This window comes from Corythoichthys intestinalis, chromosome 11, assembly GCF_030265065.1.
Source record: "Corythoichthys intestinalis isolate RoL2023-P3 chromosome 11, ASM3026506v1, whole genome shotgun sequence".
In the NCBI taxonomy this organism is placed as follows: Eukaryota; Metazoa; Chordata; class Actinopteri; order Syngnathiformes; family Syngnathidae; genus Corythoichthys; species Corythoichthys intestinalis.
Genome location: NC_080405.1, coordinates 8,314,724 through 8,340,902, shown reverse-complemented (window position 1 = coordinate 8,340,902; position 26,179 = coordinate 8,314,724). Strand labels below are relative to the sequence as shown.

The following is a 26,179-nucleotide window of genomic DNA, read 5'->3' as shown; positions in this document are numbered from 1 at the left end:
CATGATTAAAGATATTTTATCCAGGACAATAAACTGATAATTGTTTTGGATTTTTTTTTCTACTGATAGTAATTTTATAGACATACTGGGGACATAGCAAAATTTCATCACCTTTTACCAGAAGTACATTTTATATTTTTTTAATTATATATTTTAATTTTATAATAATTTTAAAAATGGATTTTAGGAGCCTGTAGCCTTCAATTCATTATTTGATAATACACACACAAAAAAAGTTGAATAAGTATTTGTCAAACTTGAGTGAAAATACAGTTTAATCTATATTGAGGACACAAATAGCACCGTATTCTTATATATATATATATATATATATATTTTTTTTTTTTTTTTTTTTTTTTTAAATGGCCAAGATGCATGTGAATGAAATAATGTTGCTTTCATATTTAGTTCACAACTAAAACACGTATTTTTGCTTGACTGCGTAATAAACGTCATGTTTTACGCCATGGCGTCATAATACGTACCCGGAAAATGAATTAGCAACACAGACTACAAATCCCAGAATGCACCTCTGCGTCAATCCTTTTGCTTCAAGTAAACCCACACGTCGTCTTCGTTTCGTGTGATTAACCGTCATCAGCGAGGTAGCGAGGATTTGGAATACTTTTCCTAAACAGCCGTCTTGTTTCATTTTTTAGCAACCTAATCTCTCTCTTGTTTTTTTCTTTCTTTTTTTTTTTTTTTTTTTGAAGACCGCAGGACGTGGCTTTGTTTTTGTCCTTGAGCTTAAATAAGAAGATTTAGGAGACTCGTGGTTAGCTCAAAAGCCACGGTTTTCCCCCTCACTTGCATAGCTTTTTTTTTTTTTTTTTTTGTAAGTATTCCACTAAAATAGAAAGTCATTTTACTGCGTGACACCAAAAATAAATCAGCGCGAGTTTGGAAGCAAGCTTGGAAATTTGCAACGTCACCAAAGTTTAAAATTAAATACTCTGACTCTTTAACACGCATTATTTAAAGATATAAACGCTGCCCGCGTAAGCTCGATTGCTTTCCGCTTTTTTTAAATTCGTTCGCCTCAGTCCGTTTCGACTTGAGTCACGCATCCTGCTCGACCGGCTCTGCATCTTTTAATTTTTATAACTTCATTTTTGCGCTCGACAACCTCCCGAGGATGACATCCTGTGCGGCTGCCACGCTCCACTCTCTGCGGCCGTATTGTGTGCTGTTGCTGCTGCTGTTGGTGGCTTTAGCCGCCGTCCATGCCGAAGCCGAGAAGGCCCAGCAGGAGTCGGAGTCGTCGTCGTCGTCGTCGTCGGCCGGAAAAGAAAGCTTCCGCGGGGTGCTCCAGAGAAGCAGCCAGGAGCTCCACCGGTACGTGGAGTCGCTGATGGGAATCGGTGCCGTCCGATCAGCTGCAGAGGTAAAATGATCAAATGAATCTGCAAGTGTGCGCGCGTCTTTGTGTGATTACTACTTTGGGTTTTGAATGAATTCTGTTCTTTCCTAACTCTATCATGTGGCACAGAGCCGGCCTAAGAAAAATTCCGACTTTTTTTTTTTTTTTTTTTTTAACCGTTCAGGGGCGTCACTAGACTTAATACAATATTGGGGCACTGGCGAGCGAGCACATTTTTTTCAAGCATTAATCCATCATAAAACGTCAGAAATGGCGCATTAAACTATGTACAGTTAGTCCCCGGGTTCCGACGTATTCGACCTACGTGATTTCGACTTTACGACGCCGGAGTCACGTCCGCCATTTTAAATAGATAGATTTATCAACAGACTCAACGTCCAAATTCACAACAACACAACACAGCAATATATTAAAAACAAACAAAAAAGAATAAAACAATAACAACTGGACTTCGGTACACAACACTGGGTCTCTTAGCCAGGGCTGTCAACAGACTTGCAGAGGCCCCGGGACAAGAGACCATTATAGACCCCACCCCACCCCTGCCACCGGCTTGTCACGACAACATACGCAGTACTTTTTTTTTTAATGCTTAGCACGCAATGACAGTGTAAATTTTCACATTATTTGAGATGGAGAGTTAAATTTAACTGACCGTAATGTAATGTGACACAATATAAACAATTTCCATCTGTTGTCCCATATAGGCAACAATACAATACAACTGAGAGTGCTATGCCTGCCTGCTAGGCAACAAAACAGTATAACTAAACATCCTGCCCCCGCCACATCCCTGGGGTTATCAAGCCCTAAAACAGTGATGTGCCTAGATTTGTTTGACAGCAAAGTCATTTATAACATCAGTGAAATCCAGTTTTTGAGCAAGCTCACGATGAATGGTGAGTATGGCTAGGTTGTTAAGTCTGCCCTGTGATATGGTGGAGCAAAGCTAGTTTTTTATTATTTTCATTTTACTGAAGGCTCGCTCTCCTCCAGCTACAGACACTGACAAGACAAGAAAATGTGTAGCACTGTGCAGAGATCAACATACTTTGTAGACCCATGCCATAGATGGCATTAAGCAGATATAGTGATGCCAGGTCCTCCTCAAATGTTGCAGTATATATATTTTACAGGTGACTCTGGAAAGTCGTTTTTGTATTTTTGACAGTTTTGTGCATGTCGATTTAATGCTTTCAGTGATCATTTTCTGGAATCTCAAGAATTTGCTGTCCCACTGCTGCTCAATTGTGCTGTTTCGGTGATGGATTCGTAGTAGCGTTTGCTATAATACACAGTGGATTGAAAATCCAAGATAAACCAAGCCGCCGGACCAGAGTCTGTTCAGCCTCACGCACTTGCTCCCCACAGACTAACATATATTCCTAATCTCCCATCACCTTCTCTCTCCACGGCTCAATGCGAGCAGCGGCGCAGTTGGTAGCTCGAGTTTACCTGGGACCGAAGGGTCAACGGTTCGATTCCCAGTTATGACTGCCCACTGTCCAAGTGCCCTTGGGCAAGGCACTGAACCCTAATTTGCACCCAATGGGTTGGCAGCACCTTGCATGGCAGCAGCACCTTTGGTGTGTGAATGTGTGCGTGAAAGGGTAAATGTGTGCTAATGTAAAGCGCTTTGGACATTGTAACATTGTAGATAAATGCGCTATAGAAGTACACTCCAAAGAAAGCATGTCTTGTCATACCGCAGCTCAATAGGCTACAAGCAGCTGGTTACACTCGTATCGGGCTTTGGTCACGGTGATGTAACGGTGAATGTAAACGTCTGCTTTTGTTCACTTAGTGACATCACCGACATCCACAGCCGACTCTAGCCCTAATTCTCTGGCTTCTTGTCCCCCCTTTTAAACACTTCATCATTTTTTCTCGTGCAACTCTATGATCTTCATCTTTGTTCTTTTTCCTTTTCTTTTCTGCGCACCCAATAAATGACAACTCGCCATGTTTAGAGTTTATAGCAATGACAGATTTTAATTTCCCGCTTCAGGGCAGGTAAGTAGTGTAGACTTGAGTGCGCCAGAGCGGGGTCAAACCATTCTCTGCTGAGACGGTGGGGGGCATTGTGCAAAAATATTTAATATCTTAAAGTTTTTATATTGAGTAAAACATAATATTTAATGAGACAATGATTTAAATAAAAAAGAAATATGTGAATGTATAGTAAAATAAATGAAGGGTCATTCAGGGGCCCCTATGGTGCTGAGGTCCGGGACAACATACCCGGTTGCCCACCCCCGGTCGACAGGCTTGGTCCTATCACAGGATGTGCAATTATTATTATTATTTTTTTTTTTGCTTCATAACAGTGGCGTCGTTAGGCCTGTTTTAGGAGGGGTTCAGCCCCGCTAAAATATTGTCAAGCCCCCCTAAATAATATGGTGTTGTTTAATTAAAAAAAAAAAAAGACTAAAAAACTGACATATTCACAATGAAGGTGCCAGAATACTAGTTTCAATCAATAATCATATAACATCATTATTAACTTAAATATGATCATAAATCTGTCAGTTTCGGTAGGTGGAGAGCCCCATCAGTGCTTCGTTATCCAGTCCATTCCACTTGTTCACATAGAGAACGCCCACATCACTGAAAATCCACTCTGCGTTTTCCCTATGACCTTTTGTAGCGGGCCGGCGTTAGAGGATAATAGCGTTTTTTTTTTTTTCTTTCAGTAGCGAGTAATCTAATTAATTAATTGACCTGTTTTTGGATCAAAACAAGGTAAGTACGTGATAATATCTCGTTAAAGTCATGGCGTCTGTAATTCTTTTCTCGCGTGCTCTCACCTCCAGATAGGGTTTTGCTGTTTAAAAAACTTATATTTTTTTTTAAAAAGCCCTCTTGTTCAAAATTTTTCTTCACGCGACCTGAGACCCTCAATTTGGCAACTTTGAAAATTGTCCGATATGCATGTGTGATACATCATTGGAAAGCTTAAAATCTTCATTTTCTGGGGGAGGAAAAATTTGAAAAGGAGGGCATTTAAAAAAACATTTAAACAGCAAAACCCTAACTTAACACACCAATTTGATGTAGAGTGCGGCGTATGGTCTGAGCATTAACAGGCTGACCCCTCACCTCTTCAATCTCTGCAGCAGTGCTGACAGCACTCCTGTAACGTGTCACATGACATTTTGGAGGGAAAATGACAAATAGTACTCAATTTGGACATTTAGGGATGTACGTAGTTTCTAAGGGGTGTAGTCACTATTGTTGCCAGGGGTTTAGATATTAATGGCTATATTTTCTGTTATTTTGAGGGGAAAATAAATTAACTCTATTATATAAGCTGCACAGACTACTTTTCATTGTGTCAAAGTGTCATTTTGTCAGTATTGTCCCATGAAAAGATATACTTAAATATCTGCAGAAATGAGAGGTGTGTACTCACTTTTGAGATACACTGTACGGCTACATATGGCTATGGTAGATATCACAAATAGGGTTGTTCCGATCATGTTTTTTTGCTCCTGATCCGATCCCGATCGTTTTAGTTTGAGTATCTGCCGATCCCGATATTTCCCGATCCGATTGCTTTTTTTTTTTTTTTTTTTTTGCTCCTAATTCAATTCCAATCATTCCCGATAATTTTTCCCGATCATATACATTTTGGCAATGCATTAAGAAAAAAATAAATAAAACTCGGACGAATATATACATTCAACATACAGTACATAAGTACTGTATTGGTTTGTTATGACAATAAATCCTCAAGATGGCATTTACATTATTAACATTCTTTCTGTGAGAGGGATCCACGGATAGAAAGACTTGTAATTCTTAAAGGATAAATGTGACTTTGTATATTTTGACTAAATATTGCCATCTAGTGTATTTGTTGAGCTTTCAGTAAATGATACTGTAGCCATTTAACTGTTCTGCCTAAATGCATGATAGGAAGTGCAACCATGACTGTGCGTAGTGGCACCAATTGATATATCATCTCTGCGTTGGGAAATAACATAGGGTGTAAAGAAAAAGATCAACTACTACCTTTCTTTCCCACATTGCTTTCCACGATATTTCTAATTGTTGAGAGAGGGATTTTAAGGCTTTAGCCAATTAAAAAAAGGCACCAAAGACTGCCAAAATTCACTCTACTCATTTTACGCTGCCTTTTAGCTCTATATATAGGTAAATCGGCGCCATTATAGATTGAACGCGACAATGCGTGAGTGGGTCGTTTAGCGCATGCGTTAAATGCGTTAAATATTTTAACGTGATTAATTTTTTAAAAAATTAATTACCTCCGTTAACGCGATAAATTTGATAGCCCTACTTTAAGCCAAAACTAAAGACTCTGGATGAGCGTAAGACATTTTGTCTGTAGCGTTAAATACAAAAAGAAAACGATTTAAATAAAATATATATATATATTTAAAAAAGGCATGTCCGATATTTTTTTGCCGATTCCGATACTTTGAAAATGACGTCCGATCGATCGGGACATCTTTAATCACAAATATGTAGAACTAGATACGAAATGACAGACGACGGTGGAGTTAGAACATGTAAAGAGAACTAGATGCGAAATGACAGACTTGCCGTTTAGTAGTTGCCACGTTGTAAACAGCCACCATCTTAAAGCAGTAGACTTGTCTAGAAGGCTCTGTTGTAGCGAACCCAATTAACATTTTATCTAAAAAAAAACTTCTAAATCAGCAAAATCTTGACTTGAATCTATCTATCTTTAAATGAGGAAACAGTTTTAAAACTTTGCCATGTCGAAAGTAGACAGAAGGGAAATTAGGGAAAAACGGGAGCAATTTTTACAACTTTAACGGTTGATTCACGTCATTAAATTAATTGAATGTAGTTTAAAGCTGCTGATACAGAATGGGGGCTTGAATATTTTATTTACTGTTTTTAACTGTTAACTTGATACTAAAATATTAGTTTGGTTTAAACGCCTGATTTTTGAACAATTTTGGAACTAATGTACAAAACATTAAAAGCAGCGGGGGTTTGGGTAATATCATTAATCGAATCGGAGCCTCTGAATCGTAATCGAATCGTTAGGTGCCCAAAGATTCCCACCTCTACTAGCTTCGCTTGCTAGCGAGCACAGCTATTCTCACAGTCCAACCCAACCGCGTCATCACCCCCAGCGTGTAAAACATGGCGCCCTCTGTAAGTCAAAACATACTAAATATTAGAGATTTTTAAATCAATGGCAATAATGTTTCTAATCACATATTTTAGTCAAAGAGAACAATTGTGGCTTATTAGAGGCTTCAAGTCTTTAAGTCCGAGGTTCCCTTTAAGTCTCAGGTCTTCATTGTAAATTTGAAGCTGTTTTTGAATTGCCTTCCATAATCTACGTGCTTTAAAAAAAAAAAAAAAAAAAAAAGTATCAGTGAACACACGAACTGCATTTAGTGGCAAGCAAGTACAGTATTTGGATAAAAGCTCGGGCCGGCTCTGATGTCCCACTTCTTTGATCGTGTAACTGACCACTAATCAGACCTTTCACCCTTTCATGTGTCCTGTACATCGACTGTCTTCTCACCCTCCCCCTTGCTTGTTTATCTCACCACTTCATTTCTCTTTATCATCTCCTCTTCATATACTCACTCTATCCCCAGAGTGCACTCTTGTCTCTAGAGTCACTGCTTGGGCAGGAGAACGTCAATTCAGTGGCTATGGTAAGAACCCTCCTGGGATGTTTTACTACTAGCTTTAAGTTGAGCATGCCATGGGATTGCGTGTGCGCCGCTGCGCCATTCATCTGTAAGCGCGCAGCAGGCCACGGAAATAGTTGGATCTGAAACCGGAATAGAACTTTAATCTATCTCCTTCTATTTCCCTAACCCTATTATGTATGCGGTTGGCACCTTGTGTCAAGTCAGCAGGGAAATGAGTGCTCTTTCTGATTAATTTGTTGCCTTTAAAAGGTGAGGTGTGGTTTTAGACCTTTCAAAGTTACACTTTAAATATGCTGCATGGTAAATGCAGTTCAGCTTGATTTTGACTTGACCAAGGATTGATTGAACCATGTATAAAGTCATTCCTTATTGTAACTTGAAGCATTATTTCAGTTCTGTGGTGCAGACAGAGCTGACTCATAACTGCTGACTTTAGTCATACTTTTCCCACATGTGACCTTGATCCTGCAGGGGTAGAAAATAAGGGAAGTTAGATTTTGAAATCCACTGGCCCCACTATCAAAACCACTGGCCCAAGTCAACGTGTCAGTTATTGATCCCAGTAATCACAAAAAGAACAGTTTGCTTGAGTAACATGAATAACACTTATTTTTTACGGTGCAAAAATATGAATCTAATGCAGGGGTCACGAACCTTTTTGGCTGAGAGAGCCATGAACACTACATATTTTTAAATGTAATTCCGTGAGAGCCATACAATACGTTTAACACTAAAAATACAAGTAATGTTTGCGTTTGAATGTAATTTCAACATTTTTTAAAGTACAATAAGTCTCAGAATTTTTTTAATGACATCGTTATGCTCCTGCATAGACTTCATAACCTATTGACATGACACGGGAAACAGGGCCGATTCGTAAGGGGGCTATTTTAAAAAACTTAAAATTCAAATATTTACAACACCAAAGCTGCTACCGACCTAAAACCAAAACGGGCACCTACCTTAGCCATATATGAGTCTCCATGAGCAGCGGCATCAAAAAATTCAAAGTCGTTCCCTTATAAAATCCCGATTAATTATTTTCTATATAAGAATAACAGAATTTGAAATGGCTATGAAAGTCTCAGATTTTACTAAATGCCCAAAAATCACCAAATGCAGAGATAATCACCTATATTTTCAGAATCAATAGCAATATTTAACATATATGTTTCTGAACTTTTTTTTTTAATTTAAGCTTAAGTTTTCAACAGCTAATAAATCACTCAATTTATCATCAGAAATTCATTACTTAAGGAAAACATGCGGAATGAATTATAAATAATATGTAAATAGATTATTAATAAATTTTATATACAACCACAACTTATTATGGAATAGAATAGCCCTTTATCATTATACACCATGTACTGTTAGTTAATGAGACGAGCGACCGCTTGGCATAACAGGAGCTTTTGCTGGCGAAAATGATTGTGAATAAATGCTTCAATCCCCGAATTCTTCATAGATATGGACGTAAAACAGTCTCGATTCTTGGTTAAAAGGAAAAAAACTGTGCAGTTAGCTTTTATTTTACGTATATTGACGAAGTACAATGCTACTAGGCCTGAACGATATTGGGAAAAACTATTGCTGCGATTTTTTTGGGGTTTGCGATAATATATTGCGATATTAAAAAAAAAATTATATATATTTTTTTCAAGATATTTTCACAAGATGACTTAAATAGCTGTTTGGAAAGACTTTAGATCACCACAGTGTACAGTCATCCCTTGTTTTTCGCGGTTAATGGGGACCAGAACCCACCGCGATAAGTGAAAAACCGCGAAGTAGCCCACCCCCCATTTAATTTTTTTTTTTTTGTGTGTGTTTTTTGTGCCCAATGTATTTATTCAGATTTAGCATTGGAAAGAGATACATACAGGTTGACCCAAAAAAAAGTTTACACTCAGTTGACTGCTTGTTTAAAAGCCATTGAAACATATCTAAATAGGTTGTCATGCTTAAGTGATTCATTAAGGTCACTCAGTGCAGCTGGTAATCTCTCGTCTCTACAATTCCTGTGCTTCTGCTGAAAATGAAGAAAACTTTAGCTGTACCTGAATTGCTGCGTGCCGGTCTGACACCTACTGAGATTGCAGCAAATCTGAGAATATCCAGATGTGCAGTCTACAAAGTTAAAAAGAAGCTGAAAGATATTGGAACAGCCTCACGAAAACCTGGGTCTGGAAGTGCCGATCTGTGCGGACCAAAAAGTTGATTGACAAGGTGATATGTGGCCACCCCAGAGTCCAGATCTCAATCCCCTGATTATAGCATATGGGCAACTGTGGAGGACAGTGCCTGTAAGAAGCCACAAACTTCTGTGGCAGCCTTGGAGAGGTCCATTGTTAGATCTTGGGAAAAGATGACAGCATCCTACATAAAGAAGCGTTCCGCAGGCGCCTGGAGGCTGTTGTGACACTTAAGGGAGGACACATTGAAGAATAGAGTGTACTGTACATGTTCTTTACAATAATGTATAATTTGTGATTCAATTCTAATTCTAAGCTGAATAAACATGGCATTTAAGTTGTATTATGGCAATGTAAACTTTTTTTTTGGGTAACCATGTATAAGACATGTTTTTTTCTCACTCCCCCCCCAACTCCCCCCCCAAAGTGATTTAAAAAATGTATATAAATAAATGGTTCTTAAGCACTTCAAATTTCATAATTATGATAAGTTTTAAACATAACTGTCCAACCAAATCATTTTTGAACAAGAATAAAGTACTGTAGCAGATAAATGCTTGGCTTTATTAAATGCTTCTGTTTATCTACTTTAGCTGTGACCTTTGAAGTGACATGTAGAACTTTCAAACTCCTCATGATCACTTCTGGCATTTAAATGTCTCCAACGTCCCCACAGTACACACATTCATTCCAGCGCGGCTTCCTTACAACTGTTTAACAAGTTAAACGATGATTGACAGATGCCCGTGTGAAGTCTGCTTCTTTGGCCAGATCAAAGCCATTGTTGTGCCGCAGTGACTGAGAGGATCAAAAGGCTGGGAGAGGGAGGGTAGGAGGCTGTGCGCAGACCAGAAAGTGAGGCGTATGTGGATAAAAAAAAAGAAAAACTATCGCACGTGCTTGCGATGGGACTATTGCGCACACGCACATCGCGATGGCGATGTTTAAACGATATATCGTTCAGGCTTAAATGCTACTATGTTAGCGAATGAGGCTAGCGGCCGTCTGGCATAAACAAAGCTTTTGTGGTGAAAATTCTTGTGAATAAATGCGTAAATCCCCGAATTCTTTATAGATATGGACGTAAAACAGTCTCGATTCTTGGTTAAAAGTAAGCTATGAGGCTAGTCAGTTACGAAAATTAGCCGCCTCAATGTGTAAACAAAGAAGAAAATTCCTGCAAATAAATGCTTCAATCAAGCATGCATGGTACGAAAATATAATATTTACCTTGAATCCTCGAACAAATCACTCCTGAGACATCCCATCCTTTTTTTATGCGGTACAGCTTTCGTAGGTAAATCCAATCTTAATAAATTAGAGCTTAAATCCGACATGAGTGTGTGCCGTCTTCAGATATTACTAAATGAAGCTCGGCCCTCTCTGATAATGCGTCGCGCAAAGAATGACACAAAGTGACACGTCAATAGTGATGATGTCTATGGCTGTTGCTAATCAATGATGAGTATTTCATTCCATTAATGTGACTTCTGGTGCTGCATGGTTTTGCTGATGGCTTTGTAATCTGGTTGCTACGTGGTGGGGTTAAGCTTCTTCGCGAAGAACCGCCGCGAATCCTGTTTTTCCCCACTACTCACCATGAACACCGAAACAAGTTTATCCATCGGTAGATTTTTTTTCTTTAGTGTTTTCTCTGTGAAGGACTTGAATAAATCCTCCCCTTTTGTTCCTTGCATAGCCAAAACTGCAAGACTTTCCCCATGTAGTGTGTCACCGACAACATACCTTGCAATCACGCTGAACTGGGATAAATTGCTTACGTCTGTTGACTCATCCAAAGCGAGAGAGAAAAAAAAAACTGAGCCGCATTCATGTCCTTCACTTGCGTTGCCTCAATTTGATTCAAGACCATGATTGTACGATCGTGAACAGTTCTTGCTGACAGAGGCATGTCTATTATCCGTTTAATTATCTTGTCTTTATCCAAAAAGTTGTCAAAAAGTTCATTGGCAACATCAAGTATGAATGCTTTGGCATATGCCCCATCTGTGAATGGCTTTCTGTTTCTCACAATTGCTAAAGCGCCAGCAAAGCTAGCCGAATTTCAATCACCTTGTTGGGTCCAAACACGGAGTTGCTGCTGACTAGCTTGCACTCTTGATAGTAGCTCTTGACATGCTTTCTTCCTGTTGTCCCCCGCAGGATATTTTGATGCAAATGTAGTATGGTGGGTGCTTAAGTGCCGCTTTATATATGACCTTTTCATAGATGCAATTTTATCATTGCGTATCATGCACAACGCAGAACCTGCTCTCTCCACAAAGGCAAATTCTTCTGTCCATTCCTGGTGAAAAGTACGATACTCCTCGCCTTTTTTTTCTTTTTGCCATCTTCTCAAAAGGTTTCTAAAATTAGCTGACAAACGCGGAGAACGAAACTAAAAATGAGGGAAGTTTACTTTACATACATCGGCCGCTATTTTCGACCGCAAAATACGGCGACAATCGTGAGCTACTAGTTTATTTTTTGATTGAAAATTTTACAAATGTTATTAAAACGAAGTCATTAAGAGGGGTTTTAATATAAAATTACTATAAATTGTACTAACATTTATCTTTTAAGAACTACAAGTCTTTCTATCCATGGATCCCTTTAACGAAAAGAATGTTAATCATGTTAATGCAATCTTTGGATTTATTGTTATAATAAACAAATACAGTACTTATGTACAGTATGTTGAATGTATACATCTGTATTGTGTCTTATCTTTCCATTCCAACAATAATTTACAGAAAAAATATGGCATACTTTAGAGATGGTTTGAATTGCAATTAATTACAATTAATTAATTTTTAAGCTGTGATTAACTCGCTTAAAATTTTTAATTGTTTGACAGCCCTAATTTTTATATTGGCTGACACAAAAAGTGCAAATAAAGTATCCCTTAAAAGAGTGCAAAAATAAATACTCAGTGTTTCATATACGTCAGCCTATGGCTAGAGCAAAATGAACATTTCCTGATTTGATAATATAAAATAAACATACAGTGGGGTAAATAAGTATTTAGTCCACTAATTGTGCAAGTTCTCCCTCTTGAAAATATTAGAAAGGCCTGTAGTTGTCAACATGGGTAAACCTCAACCATGAGAGACAGAATGTGGAGAAAAAAAAAAAAAAACAGAAAATCATATTGTTTGATTTTTAAAGAATTTATTTGCAAATCATGGTGGAAAATAAGTATTTGGTCAATACCAAAAGTTCATCTTAATACTTAGTTATGTACCCTTTGTTGGCAATGACGGAGGCCAAACGTTTTCTGTAACTCTTCACAAGCTTTTCACACACTGTTGCTGGTATTTTGGCCCATTCCTCCATGCAGATCTCCTCGAGAGTAGTGATGTTTTGGAGCTGGCGTTGTGCAACACGGACTTTCAACTCCCTCCACAGATTTTCTATGGGGTTGAGATCCGGAGACCGGCTAGGCCACTCCAGGACCTTGAAATGCTTCTTATGAAGCAACTCCTTTGTTGCCCTGGTTGTGTGTTTGGGATCATTGTCATGCTGAAAGACCCAGCTATGTCTCATATTCAATTCCCTTGCTGATGGAAGGAGATTTTCACTCAAAATCTCTCGATACATGGCCCCATTCATTCTTTCCTTTACACAGATCAGTCGTCCTGGTCCCTTTGCTGAAAAACAGCCCCAAAGCATGATGTTTCCACCCCCATGCTTCACAGTTCTTCAGATGCAATTGAGTATTCTTTCTCCTTCAAACACGAGAACCTGTGTTTCTACCAAAAAGTTCTATTTTGGTTTCATCTGACCATAACACATTCTCCCAGTCCTCTTTTGGTTCATCCAAATGCTCTCTAGCGAACCGCAGATGGGCCTGGACGTGTACTGGCTTTAGCAGGGGGGACACGTCTGGCAGTGCAGGATTTGAGCCCCTAGCGGCACATTGTGTTACTGATAGTAGCCTTTGTTACTGTGGTCCCAACTCTCTGTAGGTCATTCACTAGATCCCCTCGTGTGGTTCTGGGATTTTTGCTCACCGTTCTTATCATTTTGACGCCACAGGGTGAGATCTTGCATGGAGGCCCAGATCGAGGGAGATTATCAGTGGTCTTGTATGTCTTCCATTTTCTAATAATTGCTCCCACTGTTGATTTCTTTACACGAAGCGAAGAGTTACAGAAAACGTTTGGCCTCTGTTATTGCCAACAAAGGGTACATAACAAAGTATTGAGATGAACTTTTGGTATTGACCAAATACTTGTTTTCCATGATTTGCAAATAAATTCTTTAAAAATCAAACAATGTGATTTTCTTGTTTTTTTTCTCTCATGGTTGAGGTTTACCCATGTTGACAATTACAGGCCTCTCTAACCTTTTCAAGTAGGAGAACTTGCAAGATTGGTGGTTGACTAGATACTTATTTGCCCCACTGTACTTCAAAAAGTTTGTGCTGTAAAACGATTCATTTGTGCCACTATCAGTTTTGAGACATTGGGATATTCATTTCGAGTGATGACTGCAAAATGGCCCCGTTATTGAGAGTGTTGGTACGTTTCATCAGCCGCGACAGACGGGCTGCGATTGACTTCATCACTCGAAATTAATAACTTAATATCTATTAAAAGATAGCAGCACAAACGTAGAACAAACGAATGGCACCATTTCAGGTCCATTTTGCGATAAATGGGGGGCTGTTACGTCATCACTCGAAATTATACCTAGCTGCACAAACAACATTTTTTTACAGCACAAACCAACTTCCCGGAGGTTGTCGAAGTTTGTATAGCTTCGTGCACATTTCTTTTTTTGGGGGGGGGGGGGGGGGGCTCGAACTGAAAAACGTATACATTTTATCAGATTAAGATTATTTGAGTTGATTTCTTGAGCCAGTGTGTCATGCAGGAGATGAAGATCAGGGCTAGCCTTAGCCTTAACCTTGACCAATGCCACCTACGTGTGTGTGAGAGTGACAGTGTGTGAGTGTTTGGCGGGTACAGGAATAGATCAAGGCAGCTGTTTTCACTCACACAGCTGTTGGCTCAAATCGACTCATGTCTTCGTTGTTTAAAAGCATTTAGCAGTTAAAAACTGAGGCCCACTTGACATTATAATAAGAACTGTTCAAGAGCTATTGCTGAATGCTCCTCCAAAGTCTTACATACGCAAATTGAAATATCTGGTTTGATTAAATCGGAGGATGATAATATCAGACAAGACTATCTTGCTGGGAGTAAACAAAAACAATGGCAGTCAGAGAGTGCAGTCCATGTTTATTATAGATAAGGGTCAGTGTGACTTATAAACTGCATGATACTTTTAACACTTTCAGGGAACAGTGGTCACTACAGTAAGGTGGCGTGTCTCAGTGGTGGGGTAGTTGTCCCCCATCCAAAGGTTGTGGGTTCGATTCTCCGCCTTGATGAAGTCGTCTAAGTATCCTTGAGCAAGATACAGAACCCCACGTTGCTCCTGATGCTGCGTCACCAGTAGGTGAATGGCGATGTAGTGTAAAGCGCTTTGAGAGCCTTGAAAGGCGTTATACAAGTATAACACCATTTACCAACTATTAAAAAGTGGACACTGAAGACATTTAACCTTAATTGGGCAAGGGACTGCTACTCTTACTCATTTAAAAAAATATATATATATAAACTTACTACATATAATACTAATAATTAGTATTTGATATTTTTTGCATAAATTACCATATTTTCTACACTATTAAGCTGCACCTAAAAGCCTTTAGTTCGGATAGTTTACCCTAGTGCGCCTTATAATCTGATATTCCTTATATATGGATCTATATTACCGTATTTTTGGACTACAAGTCACAACTAAGTATAAGACGCACCAGCCAAAAAAAAGGCAATAAAAAGGAAAAACGCATACCCGTATTGGCCCGAATATAAGACGGCCCTGATTATAAGACGACCCCCTCTTTTTCAAGACTCAAGTTTGAAAAAAGACTTTTTGAACACCAAATTAATTTTCATACAGAAAATAATTGCAGTACATCCGAAACAAACGATTATAACAATATATTTGAGAGAAAAAGCATGTTATTTTTGCCTCATTGAAATCTTAATATCTGAAGATTTAAATATGTTAACTAAAGTGCAGTCACGTTCGTAAATGATTGGCTTCTGGTTTTTGAAATGTAAATAAACCAATATATCGTGATAAAACCACAAAATTGCAATAACTGCATTAACCATCAAAGTGAAGTCTAACTGTAACTGTAGTTTTGAAACAAATCTGAATAAGGGAAAAACATTGTAATAAAATGAGAGCAGCTGAAATCTATCATGACAGAATGAAATCTGGCGCCATCTAGCGTCACACTGTCTAGACCGCAAATATAAGACGACCCCCTCTTTTTCAGGCTTATTTCAATGCAAAAAGCACAGTCTTATATTCGGGCCAATACGGTATATAACTCGCACGGGACTATAAGTCGCATTTTTGGGGGGAAATTTATTTGAGGGAATCCAGCACCAAGAACAGACATGTCATCTTGAAAGGCAATTTAAAATAAAAAATACAAAAGAGAACAACAGGCTGAATAGGTGTACAGTATGATAATGTTACATGATGCATGAACAACAAAAATACGAATGTGGCCGGCATGATAACGTAACATAGCTATTAAGAGTTATCCAGATAACTATAGCATAAAGAACATGCTAACAAGCTACAATGATGTAATAATGTTTTAAGAATTTCACACATTAGTCACTCCATAGTATAAGATGCACCCTCTGCCAAACTATATTTGGGGGGGGGGGGGGGGGGAACTTATTGACTTATAGTCCAAAAAATACGGTTCAGTAATTTTTTACTATAAGCCGCCACCCACCAAATCTGACACGAAAACGCCATTTGTTCATAGATATGCCACACTGGACTAAGAGATATTTACACCTTAAAATATTAACAGGTAAAACTTTATTTGACAGCTGCATCATAAGAACAAATGAACTACCATAAAGCTTTGAACCAATTGGCTGCAAAGCTTCATTACTGCAAAAAGCTTCATTTGGCCATCACTGCTCCCTTGGGGGAAGATAGTCAACTTCTGCTGCCACCTGCCGTGAGCACTGTTGTCATCAAACATGCCTCCTAGCATGCATTGCAGCGCTACAGATTTAAATGACAATCAAAATGTATATTCTATGCTAAATATTGTTTCAGTTACTGTTCTAGTTGTTTCATTAATTGCTAGCTACGGTATCTGGTAATACTTTACTTGACAGCGGCATCATAAGACTGTTATAAGACCAAATGAACCAAGATAAAGCTTTGAACCAATTGGCTGCAAAGATTCATTGTTTCAAGAAGCTTCATTTGACCATCTTTGCGCCCTTGTGGGAGACAGTCAACCTATGCTGCCACCTGCTGTCAGCACTGTTGTCATCCAGCAAGCCTCCTAGCATGCATTGAAGCGCTACAGATTTAAATGACAATAAAAATTCATATTCTATGCGAAATATTTTTTGTGTTACTGTCCTAGTTGTTTCATTAATTGTTAGCTACAGTATCTGGTAACACTTTGTTTGATAGTGGCGGCATAAAACTGTCATAAGACCATCATAATTATGACATGACACTGCCACGAGCATTCCTAAAGGCTTATGACAGATGTCATTTTGTGCCATCGGGCAAATAATCTCACTTTTGAATGTATGTAAAAGATCCGAGCTGGACATAAATGGAGTTCCTGACATAATTTGCCGGATGATACTTAATGTCATCTGTCATAAGCATTCATTAATGCTAATGATGGTGTCATGCCATAGATATGATGGTCTTATGGCAGTCTCTTGATGCCGCCGTCAAATAAACTGTTGCCTATTAACCCAAATAAATCAACAAATAAGCCGCACTGGACTATAAACCGCAGGATTCAAAATGAGAGGGGGAAAAAGTAGCGTCTTACATTCCGAAAATTACGGTTGTTAATCATGGCATGACATTCCCTTTAACGCAGCTTCATCTAGTGGATGCATAATGCAACCCCAACAACTACTACCACTGCGCCCTATATGTGAAAACAGTTTTCAAATAGGCCATTCATAGAAGGTACACCATGTATTCTGATGCGGTTTATAGTGTGGAAAATACGATAATCCAGTGATTGATCCAAAGATGCATGAATAAAAATGAAAAACAAAAATACACTCCTCTTATGACCGCAATTAACATTCTAAAGTATTTTTTTCATAGCATTCCACTGACACAATTTTAGTCCAACTAAACTAGGAGGACTGGCCGTGTACCAATGCCAGACCTAGCATAGGTGAGCTATATATATATAGATATATTCAGTAGCCTAGGGCGCCGTCTAGTGGCAGGGACGCCAATTTTCTATGCGGGGGAGGATACTCTGTTGGGGTGGGGTACAAATGTATTTTAAGACCAAGTACCTTTCAATACAGGTAGTCCCCGGGTTACGAACGAGTTTCATTCCTACGCTGGTGATGTAAACCGAATTCCTGCGTAAATCTGAATTAACTCTTCAAGTATCGCCAAAATAACTAGCAAAAAAGTCCAAAAGTATTGTATTTTGTTTAATGATGGATACACTGCCCTCTGGTGGCAGCGTTTGGTCTGACTGGACTGTGGCCTTGAATGGCAGAAGCAGACTAAGACGTCTGACATTGATAAAGGGCAGCTGTGCTCTGGTTTGGCCCACATAAGGCTGTAGGATGTTTCAGCTAATATGTTTGTGTATGCATTTGTAATTAAGTTTACATTATGCAGTTTATGGAGTTACATGTGAGCGATTTGCTATGAGAATTGTAAATACATTAGCATTCGTAGCATTTAAGCTAGCGGACTTCTGTTGGGCAAGTTAGGCTTAATTTAATCTAAATTTACATATTGATCAGACTAGATGGACATTTGAAAACCAACTGTTTTCAAATGGTCAAAAGTGAAGAAGTCAAAAGCTTCAAAAAGCACAATTGCCTTGTTTGACATCTGTAAAGCAGAACAACTTTACGTTTAGTGAGGACAGAACACGTCATATTAATAAAGTAAAGCAAAAAATAAGATGTGTGAGGTAAAATAAGGTACTGTTCATGCGACTTAAAACGACTTGAGACAAAATGGCGGACGAGACGCCGGCGTCGTTAAGTCGAAATCGCGTAAGTTGAGCACGTGGTAACTTGGGGACTACTTGTACATAAGAAAAATCTATTATTAAACATATTAGCTATACAATGTCAGGTAAAATGCACGTTAAATAGGACTTTAATGCAACATTATTATTTAATCACTCGATTCAGGTGAACCATAAACAGTGATGAATGTACATCATGTGAGTAATGAAAATACAATATTTACAAAATAGACAATGTTTTAAAAACATATATTGTCATTTGGTGGGTGGGTCTCTGAGCTACACTACCTAGGGGCCATCTTTCAGTGCCCTTTGTTCATTAGTCCCTGCCAGTCAAAATGGATTGGACGTCTAGCACAGTCAAATGCAGCCAATGAGTGAAATATAAAAATATTAATAATTACAATTTGTGCACAAAAAAGGGTTCAATACAAATGGAGTTGGAATTGACTTGTTTGAGTTTACAATCAAGGAAATAGTGAATTTTTGAAGTATTTTACTTCCTTCCCTTTTGACAATTTGGAAAGCTTTAACACAGATATGTACACTTATTTTCAAAACGACATGCATTTTAACAATGAAACATTTGACAAAATACAATGGCGTACCGCAAGCAACACGTCACTTCCGCTCATTAATATTCATGACATTAGCTACTTTTGCTAAGTGCCGTTTGTCCCTAATGGGAAATGAATGGAAATCGTGTACGAAGGAGATGTTTACAGAGTTAAACCTACCAATTCTCTCCGAAAATGATGTGCCTGGTGCTAAATTCACTGGCAAAGATGTGGAAGAACATAAAAATGTTCAGTTAAAGAGATGGCTTTAGTGTCGAAGGCTGAAAAAGAGGGGGAAAAAACGAGCCGACCTAAGCATAGCTTTAGCTTTTTTATCGACGCGACTGACAATGACATTCTCCTGTTTCAACAAGCTATCCTTTACCATCAGCCCTGTCTTTCTTATATATCCTCTGGTTGTCCTACGTCTCTTACCGTTCTTGGGGGTAATTTAGTTAGCTTTGTGTAGCGATCGCAAATGCTACTCAGTGACAGCCAACGAACACTTTTAATTTTTTCATTGATAACACATCTTAATCCGATAATTTATTTACACTTCCCCCTTACTAAAGTGTTTTTTTAATATATATAACAGAAACGGTAACAGTGGCAGTCAGATATCATTGTAATTCTTTTCAGGTCATTCAATGTCAGACAGAAGCAGTACGTCACAACGTTACGCTAAAAAAACTAAGGTAAAAGTATAAAAATGGCTTACCTCTTTGTCCTCTGAAAGACCATGCCAACCCAACATAATGTTTACTGCATATGAAACGTGAATGGATTGACCGAGCTGGTGTTAAAGTCCGCGCAAGTTGATTCGGTCTTCACATTTTTTCCTCTCGAGTTTTTGGTTTCCGGAAACGTATGAAGAAAACATCTTCATGTGTCATAATGTCTAGAGTCGTTTCTACAAGTTCCAAAAAAGCATTGCGTGATTGGCATGTTCGTTTTTGAAAGATTACCGGAGAAAAGTAGCACTTTTTACGTTGGGTCTATGCGAGGGCGGGTCTATAATGTCCCACTTCGGCTTTACTTCCGCTTTATGATGCGACGTCACGGTCTAAAAATAGCCTGCGTGCGGTACGCCATTGGTACATCCATCTAGTCTGATCAATGCGTAAATATAGTAGATTAAGTGCCTAATTTGCCTGACAAAAGTCTGCTACCTTAAATGCTTCGAATGCTAATGTATTTACAATTCGCATTGCAAATCGCTCACATATAACTCCACAAACTGTAGCTGTAAACTTAATTACAAATGGCATAGAGCACTCGGGTGACTTGAAGTTCTGCTCTGAGACTCCTAATTTCGCCACATTTCAAAATTGTCCTATATGCATTTGTGATACATCATTGGAAAGCTTAAAATCTTTTGGTGGAAGAAAAATTTTGAACAGGAGAGCATTTTCATTTTACATTTTTATTTATTTCAACATTTATTTATTCCAATATATTTTTGTTTATTTCAACATTTATTTCCATTTTATTTAATTCATTCTTGCACTCTTGTTCCCCTTGTACCGCATGAAAAACAATGATCCCTTGTTTTTTTGCGGTTAATGGGGACCAGAACCAAAGTAGTAATTCCTAATACCAAGTGCCAGTCAACCTTCCACCGAGATCTCTCCCATTAGATGAGGGCTAGCAGTTGAAAGAAATGGAATAAAACCTGTTAATTCCGGGCAACCCAGTCCAGAACCTGGTCTAAAACACCTGTAATATATAGCTTGGCTGGTGTGAAGGTTGGATACCACTGCAGATAGTCCGGTTAGAACTATAATGATGCCCGTCCAGAATTAATGAGACCAAAAACTTACTCTTCCTCAACAATGCTTTTATTTTCTCTTTCTATTGTTAACGTGGGTCTTAACTTTCGTTAGGTGGCCAAAATATACCTGATCAGAAAAACGACAAACTGCAACTCACCACCAGGGGGATCTAAAACACGTAACATGCAAACCTGGCATTTTTAACAACACCACTTTGCCTAGATTTATTCAGCGTAAAAATTAGGGCTGTTTTTCTTCACCTTCACCAAACCCCTGAGGCTTACTGACCGAACCCCAGTTAAGTACCGCTGCTCTAGTCGTTCAATGTCTCACGAGGCTTCGTCTTACCATCACTACTACAACCCCTAGCAAAAAGTATGGAATCACCAGTCTCGGACGAGCACTCACTCAGACATTTTATCATGTAGAACATACTCAGATAAAAAGCTTAAAAAATAATGAATTACTTCAAAAGTGCAACTCTTTAGCATTCAGAAACACTAAAAGAAATGAATAAAAAACATTGTGGTGGTCAGTAAGTGTTAATTCTATAGAGCAAGTCCAGGGAAATATATATGGAATCACTCCATTCTGAGGAAAAAAATATGGAATCATGAGAAACAAACAAAGAAATAAGAATCAAAACACATCACTAGTACTTAGCAGCAGCACCACTGGCTTTTATGACAGTCTTTGAGGCATGGCCTTGATGAGTATTCTTCATCAATTTGGTGCCAACTCTCTTTGGTTGCAGTTGCCAGATCATCCTTCCAATTTCCACCACAGGTTTTCAGTAGGGTTGAGATCGGGGTTGCAGGCCATGACATTGACTGGATGAGTCTTTCTCCAAAGAATGCTTTAAAAGTTTTAGCTCTGTGGCATGATGCATTGTCATCTTGGAAAACGACAAACATATTTTCAATTGAAGGGATAAGAAAGCGGTCTAAAATTTCAATGTGCATTTATTGAAGATTTAACCACAGCCATCTTCCCAATGCCTTTGCCTGACATGCAGCCCCATATCATCAAGGACTGAGGGAATTTTGAGGTTTTCTTCAGGCAGTCATCTTTGTAAATCTCACTGGAACAGCACCAAACAATGCAGATTCTTGACTCTTGACAAGGTGATGATGCTGGAACTTTGGTTTGGTGCTGTTGACTGGTGATTCCATACTTTTTGCTAGGGGTTGTAGTTCAGAATGAGTTGTCACGATCGCGAGCTAAAACCAATTCTCTCTGAACCGATACAGGTCCTGGGGACTGTGATCCGCTTTCTTGCCGAAGGAGTCGCCAGCGGCCTCAATGTCATCGCCGTGTACGTCACGGAGATCCTCAGGGTCACGGGATTTGACGGTGGGTGCTCGTGCACCGCTATTGAAATGACAAGTAACAGTCGTGACTTTTCATTCTCGTATTCTCTCGTTCCAGCTGCCATCATGTTTCCGCGCTTCACCCCAGAGGGCGTGACCGCGGTGGCCCAGTGGGGGATCCTGGCCTTCATCGGCTATTGGGTTCTAACCCTCCTCCTGCGTTTGGCTATCAAGACGCTGCGCCACGTCTTCTGGTTGGTGAAGATGGCGGTGGTGCTGTGGCTCTTCGCCATGATCGTGAGCGACGGCAGCGCCAGCGCCGATATCACGGCCGTGCGCCTGGGCGCCCTGGTGCTGGGATACATTTTGTTGAGCCTGCTCACCTCCGGCTCAGACCGCAACGGCGCGCTGGAGCATCGCCTCAAGAGCCTGGAGGGACGAGTTAGGGCAGTGGAAAAGAGAAAATCCAAATAACTCATCAGGAAATATTGGACAAAAAGGTGAAAGTGATCTGATTGGTTGGTGTGTTCAAAGTATCACGGGCAATAAAGTGGATTTTTAATCAGGAATTATAGAGTAAGTGTATCTTTTTTCCTCTCCAAACTCCTTACAATGAGTCACCTTTTTGTGTTCGATATCATAAATAAAAGGCTATAATATTTAGATCTTATGTGGGCCAGACTAGTTTCACAGCAAGTCTTTCGTGGGGATTTGCAGGTCACTTCCTGTTCATTTGAGAGCATTAACGGGTTACTTCCTGTTGAGTTCAAGTCACTTCCTATTCATTTAGGGACATTCTTGAGTCACTTTGTTCTCAGTAACCCAAAATCAACAGGTAGTGACTCATAAATGCCTCAAAATGCCAACATTCAACATGAAATGACCTGAAATGCCCCACAATTAACCTCATTGCCTGGCATTGGCCTTTACTGATGGCCATAGACGTCCAAATTGAACGTCTACTAGTAATAATAACATTGTAACTGCTTACATTTTTGATTTTTTTTTTTTTGTCTAAGAACTGTTTTTTTTCTCTCAGCACAAACTTATCTACAGTCATGTGAAAGAATTAGGGGACACCCTATGGAAGCTAGAGGTGTGCATCGGCACTGCCCTCACGATTCGATTCGATTACAATTCGGAGGGCCACGATTCGATTCGATTCAATTCAGAGGGCCACGATTCGATTCGGTTCGATTCGGCAGTGCATCACGATGCATTAAAGCCTGGGATGCATTAAAATGCTAAAGCAAAGCATATTTTTCGTGAATCATGAGGCAACACAAGCGGTCAGACATTAAACAACTTTTTATAGGCTCTTGTGTCATTCCTGGTTGTAGTCAAATGAAAATAGTAATATATATTAAAAAAAAAAAAAAAAAACATCACAGCATTTAATTAGTGCTTTGAATGAGACAAGGGCTTTCTTTTTCTTTTTTTTTTTACACACAGTAGCAGCCTTTCATTTTACACACCGCATAAGTTTGGTCAAGTTTCCCACCAACCTCATAGAAGCCAAAATGTCTCCATATGCCTGCTTTCAATGTCTCTGGTGCGTCAATAATCTTTCACGCTCCCTCTTTCTCCGCTTCAGCCATTGTTGTTATGTCTTATCTCTCTGCTTTCTCGATTGCCACTGCGCAATTGCGCATGTCTGTGACGTTACTCCCATGAGGAAGCAGATTTGGGTTCCTCGTCCCCCCTGCATTGCTTGTACAGTAGCTCCCTCTACAGGTAAACATGAGGAGAATAATACAAATGGGGAAACCAAATCCATTGCATCACCGGAAGATTTTTGAACGGACTTATATATTTTAATATGTGCTGAATCGATTCGGCTTGTTGCCCGCATCGAATCGCATCGTCCATGGCCCGCATGGGGATGCATCGCCGCATCGATTATTGTTGACACCAGTAATGGAAGCCTGTGTTTTCTGACATATTTGGTCATATGGATATTGAATATTTTAACAATTTTGGGAGATCCAAGTAATAGAACTAAACAAAACTGGGGAAAAAAATGTTAGATTAATACAATTTCTATTTAAGTTAACACACCCCCACATTCAATCCCTTTTAAAATGGCTAAAATCACACACAGGCAAGGGCGTAGCATAGGGATGGTAGGGACATGACACTACCAAGTTTTCAGGATGCCCAAATTATCCCCACCAACTTTCAAGCAACCTTATATGCATTATGTAATGACTTCAGTTATATAGGTCATTTAGATTGTCTTCCTATATGTTGTAAGGGTAGAATTGAACCTACCATTATTAAGTGAATTAGAGTACTTTCATGATGTTCAGACTTACACTGACCCCTTTTCACTCGCTGAATGGGCCAGTCCATTTTTTTCCCCTCAAATGCACGTTTGATTGGCTGATGACTTGACCCCCCCACACAAACACACACGCATTCACAGCCCGACAGAAACACACCATGCCGCCTCCCCCGCCCCTTCAAAGATGAGGGATATTAGTTTTTTCCCACTAGCAGCAGCCACTTTAAGTAATGTAAAAAGACGTCAATGTTGTGGAGGTGGGGAACACTCCACTAATTTTGCTACTGCTACAGTGCTTCAAGTCGATTTTACTCACTTAGGTTTCTTGAAAGAAAAACAGCCAGCTGAAAATAAGCTTAACAGACTTGTTTTATTCAAAACGTTTGTATATTTAATCTTAAAAGAAAAACTTGTCAGAAATGTTCTTAATTTAAGACTATTGTTCAAAACATTATTTGAAAGAATTTTTTTTCTTGATTTAGGTGAAAAATCACCAACTTTTAGACGTACAGGCTCAATACGAACAAATAGTAATATTTACTTAAAGCAAGTGGAAGAATCTGACGCACTAATCTGTTAACTAGCCTTTAACACTCAAAAATGATGGAGAAAATTATCTGAATATATTTAATAAAAATTATCAGATTAAGATGTTATAAATTTTCAATGTGAAAGTTGGTATATGTCAATACATTTATTTTGCAATAATCATTTAGCCTATGAATTAATTTGGTTCATATTGGTGAGAAATGTAGCCATGACCCCCATTCACCAAATATGTTTGGTCTTATTAATGTCCCATCCTCAGCAAAAAGTGTACATGCTGTTATAGCGTCCCTACCAATATTAAGACCAAACCTACGCCCTTGCACACAGGGGTATCACATCAGGTGCACATGATTAGAACATCACCGATGTTTAAGGAGGCTTGCCTTATTTAAACCTCCTGTTCAGTTTGGTGTGCCCCTGACTGTTGAAGTGAGAGAAAACACCATGGTGAGATCAAAGGAACTGTCTGAGGCCGTCAGAAAGAAGATTGTAGACGCTTATGAGGCTGGTAAGGGATTTCAAAAGATCTGAAAAGGATATAAAATCAGCCATTCTACTGTCCGCATAAAAGTCTACAAGTGGAGGACATTCAAAACAACTGCCAACATGCCCAGGTCTGGCCGTTCAAGCAAGTTCTCCCTGAGAGCAGACCCCAAGGTGCTACAAGAAGTCTCCAAAAACCCTAAAATGTCATCACGGGACCTACAGCAGGCTCTTGCTACTGTTGATGATGACAGTGCATGCCTCTACAATCAGAGACTTCACAAGTTTAACCTTCAGTTAAGAGGTGTGCAAGGGGGAAACCTTTGCTCTCCAAGAAGAACATGAAGGCCAAAAGTTTGCCAGAGTGAATGTAGACAAAGACCAGGACTTCTGGAATAATGTTTTTTGAACAGATGAATCAATTTTAAATCAAATTATGGCGGAAAACACACACAAGGCTGAAAAAGCAGTTTCTGCTCTTGCACCCCTCTTTAAAATAAACTGCTGTATTTGAAGCCAAAAGAACTTGTGTTTGATAGAACAATATGTCTATATGCTGCCATAGCAGATTCATGGCGCATTAAGCCCCCGAACTATTTTTAATTTGCCCGTTTTACCCTGGAAACCACCGTTTACAGACATCGCGCAACCGTTTTTGTTTCAATCCAGCCATGAAAACAAGTAATTATATTTATTATTCAAAATGTCATTTTTAGCTTAGAATCATTAATTGATGTCAAATATTTTGTTTAAAAAAAAATAATTATTCACTTGCATATTTTAAACTTTTAAACAAATTAGTCACAATGAAAAAAATGGCGTCTGTAAAAAAGTCATGGATATCTACCTCATAACTAACGCTGAATTGTATTTTTTCTTGTTACT

At 39.0% G+C, this 26,179-nt stretch overlaps 1 protein-coding gene across 2 annotated transcripts; it reads left to right on the top strand.

Annotated features, from left to right (window-relative positions):
- The first annotated feature begins 514 nt into the window (after positions 1-514).
- On the top strand, positions 515-25,992 carry LOC130924278 (uncharacterized). 2 transcript variants are annotated; one of them, XM_057850721.1, is made up of 5 exons: positions 570-605; positions 714-1,384; positions 6,988-7,047; positions 21,919-22,021; positions 22,097-25,992. In XM_057850721.1, exons 2-5 carry the CDS (start codon positions 1,136-1,138, stop codon positions 22,450-22,452), a joined length of 768 nt encoding a protein of 255 aa, XP_057706704.1. In that variant the 5' UTR covers positions 570-605; positions 714-1,135; the 3' UTR covers positions 22,453-25,992. The 2 variants fall into 2 exon arrangements, with proteins under 2 accessions (XP_057706706.1, XP_057706704.1); XM_057850723.1 differs by lacking the exon at positions 6,988-7,047 and having other exon boundaries at positions 515-1,384.
- Positions 25,993-26,179: the final 187 nt, after the last annotated feature.